Consider the following 8325-nt stretch of genomic DNA (forward strand, 5'->3'; position numbering starts at 1 on the left):
TGTGTTTGTGTTTGGTGGAGCGGATGTGTTTATTCAAATTTGTCCGTTCCAATTGAAAAAAGATGCACGATACGACTTGTTTGGATGACAATGGATGACAACATAATTGGTTTGGGGGGGGGGGTGTGTTTTGCCTGTTACGACGCCGTTGAGGGTGAGCCACATCGGCTCTAACACCCCTCAATGGGCCCATACCGACTAGTCCAAGGGAGAAATGTTATGTTTATACAATTTTGGGTGGGCAAAAACAAGATTAGAAAACGAGTATAGTTATAGGCAGATGAGGTAGGTAAAATGCATACATATAGAGTTAGAAGGTTATATATGCAAATTGTTAGCCTCTCCCTTTTAGCTTCACCTGTCAAAACCCTAACCTTTAAACCCCATTAAACCCCAAGGATTCTCCATATCTCACGACTGCGTCTCCATATCTTGCACCGATAGGTGAGTCTCTCTCTCTCTCTCTCTCTCTGTAGAAAAACATCAATTGACCAGTGTTTTTCATAGAATACATTGCTTGCTATGTAGAACAGAATCAATTGGTTGCTGAAAATCAATTTTTAGACTCGATTTCATGTGTTTGAACAGGAAAATGTACCACTTTATAATTTCTTGCTGAAAATCGATTTTCTGTGAGTCGATTCCTTCCCCTCTTTGCAAAGTAATATGTTTTTTCCTTTGAGTTTCTGTAGTTTTTTATGTTTCCAAAAGCAGATTCTATATGGTCCTTTAAAATCACTACATGAATCTGTTTCGTTGTTCATTCCCCTGTTTTCATGAAAGTTGTTTTGTTCTTCATAAAGTGTCCAAGAGTATATAAACGTACACAATTGTTATACCCTTTAGATAATTTCTACCCTGGCACTTTTCATTGTTTTGATCTCTTGACTGTTCTGAATCAGATTGCCCAAAATCAGAATTATTACTGAAACCATGTCTTTATTGATATGAATATGTATGTACAGGAAGGGTATTTCTGTCCAAAAACCAGAATTTGTATTGAAACCCAGAAAAAAAGATTTTGCAGCGATGCCAAAAATTCCGCTTTGGGATTTGCCGGAACTGCCCAAGAATGAGCTTCCACTTCACCTCCAACTCCAGAAAACTCGCGTCTTCTGCAATAACGATGCTCCCACTCATGTATGTATGGTTCCTGTAATTTTGATTAGAGTTGTTGCTTTAGGTTAAAACGATGACTGAGTTTGGTTTATTTATTTTTTTGTTTTTTTTGTTTTTGATTATGAAGACAGAGAATATACACTATTCTGGAGCATATGCATCAATGGGGATTGATAACAGCTTAAGGCTTGACGAGTTTAAGAAAAACTTCAAAGTTAAGGTCATTAAACTCAACGAAGATGACATGGAGTTTGATTTGATCGGGATTGATGCTTCTATCGCGAATGCTTTTAGAAGAATCCTCATCTCTGAGGTATTTTCCTCTTCTTCTTCTTCTTCTTCTTCTTCTTCATAATGGATATTTGTCTTCAGGTTGCATAAAAAAATTCGGTTCTTTGCATACAGCTTCCCACCATGGCCATAGAGAAGGTTCTTGTTGCAAACAGTTCATCAGTAGTACAAGATGAAGTGCTTGCCCACAGACTTGGTCTCATACCAATAAAAGTTGATCCGAGGCTGTTTGATTATATGTCAGGTTAATTGCTGTTCTCTTTACATTACACACTTGTTTGTGGTTCTCTTTAGTTTTTACACTGTTAACTTTCCCATTTCTTTTTTCTTCAGAAAATGATGTTCCTAATGAGAAAAACTGCATTGTCTTCAAACTCCATTTCAAGAATCCTCGAGGATCCGGTGAACGATGCACAGTGTACTCTCATGATCTCAAATGGTTGCCATTTGGTAGTGAATACGTTTTGCCAACTGAAAATTCAAATGCTTCAGATCCAAATTCAAAACCAAAAACATACACATCATTTACTTCCAGCCAAGACTCATTGCCTGAGTTCTCCACCAATCCTATTACTGTCACTCCTGGTATCATTATATCAAAACTTGGACCTGGGCAGGTGATTATTTGATTCAAAACATTATTTTTTTCTACAATTTCAATTTAAAGCCTTTTCTTTTGTTTTAATTGTTTATAATTCTGTATATGTAGGAGATTGAGCTAGAAGCACATGCGTGTAAAGGCCTTGGTAAAACACATGCCAAATGGTCTCCTGTGGCTACTGCTTGGTATAGAATGCTCCCTGAGGTGAAAAACATTCATTTAAAAAAAAAAAAAAAAAAAAATCTCTATGACTTCCTTACATGTGACAGGAATAGCAACATACTTTTGTTCATTTTGTTTTAGGTTATATTGTTGAAAGACATTGAGGATGATGATGCTGAGGAACTTGTAAAGAAATGCCCGGTGAATGTGTTTGACATTGAGGATATTGCTAAAGGTAACATCCAGTTTACTTCACACAAGCGATAAGTGAAAGAAATAGCAATGTACTTTGGTTCTAGAGTAAATTACATCTTTGGTCCCTAAGTATAGCTGATATTTTTCAGTTTTTGGTCCCAAAGAGCGTACTCCTGCAATTTTGGTCTTTATTTTGAGGTTTTTGTAGATTCTAGTATATATTTGGGACCAAAATTGCAATAATTAGCTATATTCACTGACCAAAAATAGTCATTTTACTTGGAAAAGGGACCAAACACATTACGAGAACTTCAAATAAGGACCAAAATTGCAAAAATAGCTATACTTGAGGATCAAAACTAGTAATTTCAGTTGGAACAAGGACCAAAAATATTACAAGAGAACTTTTTGTGACCAAAATTGGAAAAATCAGGTACCAAAAAATGTCATTTTACTTGGAACAAGGACTAAAAATGTTGCCAGAACCTTAAATTGCAAGACTTAACTTTTTGTGACCAAAATTGCAAATCAGCTATACTCGAGGACACAAAAAATAGCCATTTTATTTGGAACAGAGACCAAAAACTTCACAAGAACCTTGTCCTTAAACAAGGATAAAAAAATTGCAAGAGAAGTTTTTGGGACGAAAATTGCAAAAAATAGGTATAGTGAGGGACCAAAAACGTAACTCAGTCTTGATTTTACTTGTTGAAATGAAATGATGGGACAGGTAGGAAGAGGGCAACTGTGGGTAGACCAAGGGCTTGTACCCTTTGCAGGGAATGCATTAGGGAGCCTGGATGGGAGGAAAAGGTGGCACTTCGACGTGTCAAAGATCATTTTATCTGTAAGTGCAACAAATACTTTCATTCTACTTTCATTCTATTATATACTATTAATGATTTTTTTTTTTATTTTGTGGTTCAGTCACTATAGAATCGACTGGAGCATTGCCACCTGAGGTGCTGTTCACTGAAGCTGTGCAGATCTTGGAAGATAAGTGTGAACGTGTTATAACCGAGATGTCATAGTCTCATTTTTATGTTTCAAAAAGTGTTACATTTACATTATATCCTAACTTTTTTTTAATGCATGTGTAAAACATAGTTTATGACCATTTTTTGAAAAAGAAAAAAATTGTTGGAAATTAGATGATGGCTGTAAATGAAAGAAGAGATTGTGATTTGTGATGATGGATGGGGTGGGGTGGGGTGGGAACATGAGTAAAGTAGATGGCCCCTTTAACTACTTTAGGCAAGTGAATCATACAACTTGATCTTATATGTCCCCACTTTCATACGACTCATTTTTATTTTTATTTTTATTTAACGCTTTTAATGATGTATATTTTTTTTTTAAACCATGTATTCTGTCTTCCGTTACCTGTTATTTTCCTTTTTTGTGTGATTTTTATTTTAATTTGGGCTTATTCCGAAAGCCCAACTTGTGTTTTTTAATAAACATGAAATAGCGGAATCTCATAATTCACATTTAAAATCGAAGATGTCGAAAGAGGTCGAGAGCATTGATTGTAACGGAAACAATGGCTCGTTTCATGACTTGGATAACTCAAAATGAAATTTATCATGCTTGTTTTAGAAGGAAAATAATACTATTTAAATAATCTTATTATATTTATTAAAATGAGATGCGTAACTGTTTAATTGTTGTGATTGAAATTCAATCTTATTATTATATGTTTGAAAAAAGCGTGCTGTTTCCATGAAAATTGTCATGTAAACAACAATAGAAAACTCGATAGCGTTTGACAGAAGTAGTCTTGTTTTCATACCAATATCGGGTGGCATAATATCACCAAAATACTAGTATTCATTTTGACCATAAAAGTACCCTCTCCACTATCATCAAGCCTGGATTTTGGTCTAAATGGACAAAAAGAAGAACAAAAAGAGGGATATAATCTAAAAACAAAACAAAAAGAGGGATATAATTTTTAATTTGCAAAATTATAGAAATAGATCATTTATAATAAGTCAAATTACATAAATGGTCATGTGTAGATTGTAATAGCATGAAATGTAAAAATTACATATATATTCTCAATGTAAAGAGTAAAATTATAGAAATAACCCACATTGTAACCACGAACCATTTTTATGTTTGGATCGGCAGTTTACATCCTTTGGCATATTATATTCGATCCAAATAATTTTTTTCATAATCATAATCAAATATTTGACCCTAAAACCTTTAGTATAAATTTAAAATAAAAAAAAGGATATTTTATATATCCTCACAGGCTATAGTTGTCTCTCTCCTCCATGTTAATGGTAGTAGCCCACATAGACAGCCCCAACACTCGAAACCTTTTCTCTTCTTCTTTAGACCACAATTCATTATGAATTATGGGAGAGAGTGATAGTGATCCCCTCTCTTTCTTTCTTTATCTCACACACTCCCACCATTAATGGTAGTGCTCCCTCTCCTCTTCTTTCCTAGCTAAAATGTTCATTGATGCCTCAACAATCAACATTCAACAAGAACCCTAAAGTTGTCATCTTTCTACACTTTCAGGTACGCTTTTATATATGACCCCTCATATCTTTTTCTACTTTTCTTTCTGTAAATCAAAGTGGGTTTTATGGCCCTCCCTATTGTCTTTTAGATTATGGTTGTTTGTGGGGGTAGTTTTTGTAGGGTTAATATTATGGAGGGAAGTTGTGTCAGTTCCAAGAATCAAGACTCATGTGTTCGTTTTCTTGATTATCATACGTTTCTTCTTACTTCTTCTAATCTTCTTTTCTTTCTCTATATATATGTGTGTGTAGAAAGCTGCTCCTGAAACGTAACAATGGGTTCAATCCGAGAAATGAAACCGTTTAAAGATCCAATAATTGGTGGTGAAAGAACAGATTTTGTGGAGAGTGGAAAGAGTAGCATGTGTAGAGGAAGTACAAGCACTGATATAAGCGATGAAAGTTCTTACAGCACGTTGAGCGCCACCATCAGCAAACCTCATAAATCAAACGATTCAAGATGGGAAGCGATTCAGAGTGTTAGATTACAAGATGGGAATCTGGGTCTGAATCATTTTCGATTGTTGAAAAGATTGGGTTGCGGGGACATTGGAAGTGTTTATCTTTGTGAGCTTACGGGTACCAAATCGTATTATGCAATGAAGGTGATGGATAAAGTGTCGCTTGAAGGTCGTAATAAGTTATTAAGAGCGCAAACAGAAAAGGAAATACTTCAATCTTTGGATCATCCTTTTCTTCCCAGTTTGTATACTCATTTTGAGACTGATAAGTTCTCGTGTTTGGTAATGGAGTTTTGCCCCGGCGGCGATTTGCACATGCTCCGGCAACGCCAGCCGGGAAAACGATTCTGTGAACAAGCTGTCAAGTAAGTATATGACAACCTAATTAATATTCCCAGATCTTTTCTTTTTCAAAACTTTTGAATCTTATCAAGTTATCGGTGCAGATTTTATGTTGCTGAGATACTTCTTGCTATGGAGTACCTGCATATGCTTGGAATCGTGTATCGTGACCTGAAGCCGGAAAATGTTCTTGTAAGGGAAGATGGTCATATAATGCTTACCGACTTTGATCTTTCACTTCGTTGTTCGGTCAGTCCAACGCTTGTGAATTTATTTTCAGCGTCTTTAGAGAACGATCCTTTACAGAAGAGCTCCGGTTATTGCATCGAGCCGCCGTCGTCTTCGTCGTGTATCCAACCCTCATGTGTGGTTTCTACCTCTTGTTTCTCTCCGAGAATGTTTAGATCCAAGAAAGATAAGAAATCGAAGTCGAAATCGGAAATTGGGAACCAGGTGAGTCCGTTACCGGAGCTTATGGCTGAGCCGACCGGTGTCCGGTCAATGTCGTTTGTTGGGACGCATGAGTATTTGGCGCCGGAGATTATAAAAAACGAAGGACATGGCAGCGCGGTGGATTGGTGGACGCTTGGTATATTTTTGTACGAGTTGCTTTTTGGGAAAACTCCGTTCAAAGGGACAGGCAATCGAGCGACGTTGACAAATGTGGTTGGGCAGCCGCTGAGGTTCCCGGAGTCGCCGGTTGTAAGTTTTCCGGCGAGGGATCTGATGAGAGGTTTGCTGGTGAAAGAACCAAAGCAACGATTGGCATACAAGAGAGGAGCTACTGAAATCAAACAACATCCTTTCTTTGAAGGTGTTAATTGGGCGTTGATTCGTTGTGCAACCCCACCGGAAATCCCAAAGGCGGTGGTGTTTGAACGGAATTCTTCTCCGATGACATCCCTTTGCGAGAAAAAGGCTGCTGCTGTCGTGGTTGCACCTCAGAAGAAGGGATCCGAGAATTATCTTGAGTTTGATTTCTTTTGAAACAGTATACATTCTGAAACGTGAAGCATTCTTTTTTAATTTCGTTTGGATTTTTTTTTTTTTTCTGTGGAAAGATAAGAAATTTATGATGTTTTTGTTTGGACGACTGTTGAAATATGTGAAAATTTTGTGTTTGTAAATGTTAATACAACGACATTCTTCAGATTATTCCTTTTTGTGCTAGTTTTTTACTTTTTACATGGTTAAAAGTGAAACAATATTTCCTAAAAACGAAGGATTACAAATTGTAAATAAAATGTGCGGTGAACGTGGATCGAACACGTGACCTTCAGATCTTTAGTATGACGCTCTCCCAACTGAGCTATCCCCGTAGATGAATATGCCTTTAGACATATCATATATGATCACAGTATCAATGAGAAAACTGTACATTATATTTGAAATGTATACAAAAATAAATATAACTAATAATTAGTGAACGAGAACGTGAGAATGTTTATTCAGTGAATGCACCGTTTTGGCGTTTTGACATAAATGAGCATTTAATTTATCAAATTTTTTTCCAACCATGTAATATAAAGCAAAATAAATGTTATATCAATACAACAATATCAATGGAAATTAAAAACCATGTATACGTTTTTTGTGTTTGATAGTGTAGATATAAAAACGAAACATGAAAGTATTTTACTTTTATCCAAATTTTCTTATTCAAACAATATGTTCTTGAGATCCAAACCATTCTGTACTTTATGTATAAAAAGGAGTAATTTTTTGGATCTAATTACACACTTTTTAGCTTTGACATATTCTTTTGATAGTATTTGTTAATTTATTACAGTATAAAGTTATTAATATATATTCTGAAGCATTTTCTTCGCGGTTGATATGGGGTTTTTCTTTCACATTCAAAATAATATTAATATAATACGAAATTAATTAAATAAAATAAATATAAAATCATATATAAACAATATGAAATTAGTTTAGATATATAAGCTCATCATCCAAAATGTTTCATTCATACTACTCTAACTATAAATATATCAAAAGATTTCATCCAATTTATAAATTTGTCATTTATATTAGAACCATAAAAAATATAAGAAAACAATATTGTTTTATGGAAATTTGTTTGGTGATCTAAAGATAAAAACATGAACATTGGTCATTAGATGTTAAAAAATCGAAAAAGAAATTTTAGGAACCGAGAACTGCCGCAAGTGATTTTAACAATTACGTTGAAGCTCTACGAAGTTGTCAATACTATATCACTATCATAGGTGGATGATTGAGGTGGGTAAAGAAGATCAATAATTTTGAGTCGTGAGGTTGTTGGTGTTTAATTGTTTTTACTTTTTAGTGTCTTTAGCCGTTTTAGGTTAATGTAACTTACATGAACAGTGTGTGTAATTTTGAGTTATGATCAAGTACATTAGGTGGTGCAAACTCAAACAAATTTTAGGATCGCAAATATAGTGTCATAACACTATTTTGTAGTTGTTTTTTTCTCTAGTTTCTTAACACTACTTTTTATTTTTATTTTTTTTAGTAAATTACACGAATGGTGCCTATGGTTTAGGGTAATTTGCGCAATTGTAAAACACAAAAATGATGAGTTTTAAACACTAAAATGGTGTAATAATCCAACCATACATTAAAATAATGT

At 34.8% G+C, this 8325-nt stretch overlaps 2 protein-coding genes and 1 non-coding gene across 4 annotated transcripts; 2 read left to right on the forward strand and 1 right to left on the reverse strand.

Moving 5' to 3' along the window:
- The first annotated feature begins 319 nt into the window (after positions 1-319).
- LOC145126336 (uncharacterized) lies at positions 320-3518 on the forward strand. The gene is made up of 9 exons (XM_079061721.1): positions 320-444; positions 966-1140; positions 1247-1432; positions 1525-1654; positions 1744-2027; positions 2120-2215; positions 2315-2408; positions 3099-3215; positions 3296-3518. Exons 2-9 carry the CDS (start codon positions 1030-1032, stop codon positions 3397-3399), a joined length of 1122 nt encoding a protein of 373 aa, XP_078917847.1. The 5' UTR covers positions 320-444; positions 966-1029; the 3' UTR covers positions 3400-3518.
- Positions 3519-4653: 1135 nt separating this feature from the next.
- On the forward strand, positions 4654-6863 carry LOC145123955 (serine/threonine-protein kinase D6PKL2-like). 2 transcript variants are annotated; one of them, XM_079059144.1, is made up of 3 exons: positions 4654-4903; positions 5158-5731; positions 5813-6863. In XM_079059144.1, exons 2-3 carry the CDS (start codon positions 5181-5183, stop codon positions 6693-6695), a joined length of 1434 nt encoding a protein of 477 aa, XP_078915270.1. In that variant the 5' UTR covers positions 4654-4903; positions 5158-5180; the 3' UTR covers positions 6696-6863. The 2 variants fall into 2 exon arrangements, with proteins under 2 accessions (XP_078915270.1, XP_078915271.1); XM_079059145.1 differs by lacking the exon at positions 4654-4903 and having other exon boundaries at positions 4960-5731.
- Positions 6864-6954: 91 nt separating this feature from the next.
- TRNAF-AAA (transfer RNA phenylalanine (anticodon AAA)) lies at positions 6955-7027 on the reverse strand. Its single transcript has one exon. It is a non-coding gene; the product is annotated as a tRNA-Phe (tRNA).
- Positions 7028-8325: the final 1298 nt, after the last annotated feature.

This window comes from Lactuca virosa, chromosome 7, assembly GCF_052849685.1.
Source record: "Lactuca virosa cultivar CGN04683 chromosome 7, Lactuca_virosa_CGN04683_v6, whole genome shotgun sequence".
NCBI lineage: Eukaryota > Viridiplantae > Streptophyta > Magnoliopsida > Asterales > Asteraceae > Lactuca > Lactuca virosa.

Coding starts and splice junctions, on each gene's coding strand:
- LOC145126336 (XM_079061721.1), top strand. CDS start 1,030: ATGCCAAAAATTCCGCTTTGGGATTTGCCGGAACTGCCCAAGAATGAG. Junction 2,028..2,119: donor CAAAACTTGGACCTGGGCAG/GTGATTATTTGA, acceptor CTGTATATGTAG/GAGATTGAGCTAGAAGCACA. Junction 2,216..2,314: donor GGTATAGAATGCTCCCTGAG/GTGAAAAACATT, acceptor ATTTTGTTTTAG/GTTATATTGTTGAAAGACAT.
- LOC145123955 (XM_079059144.1), top strand. CDS start 5,181: ATGGGTTCAATCCGAGAAATGAAACCGTTTAAAGATCCAATAATTGGT. Junction 5,732..5,812: donor TTCTGTGAACAAGCTGTCAA/GTAAGTATATGA, acceptor TTATCGGTGCAG/ATTTTATGTTGCTGAGATAC.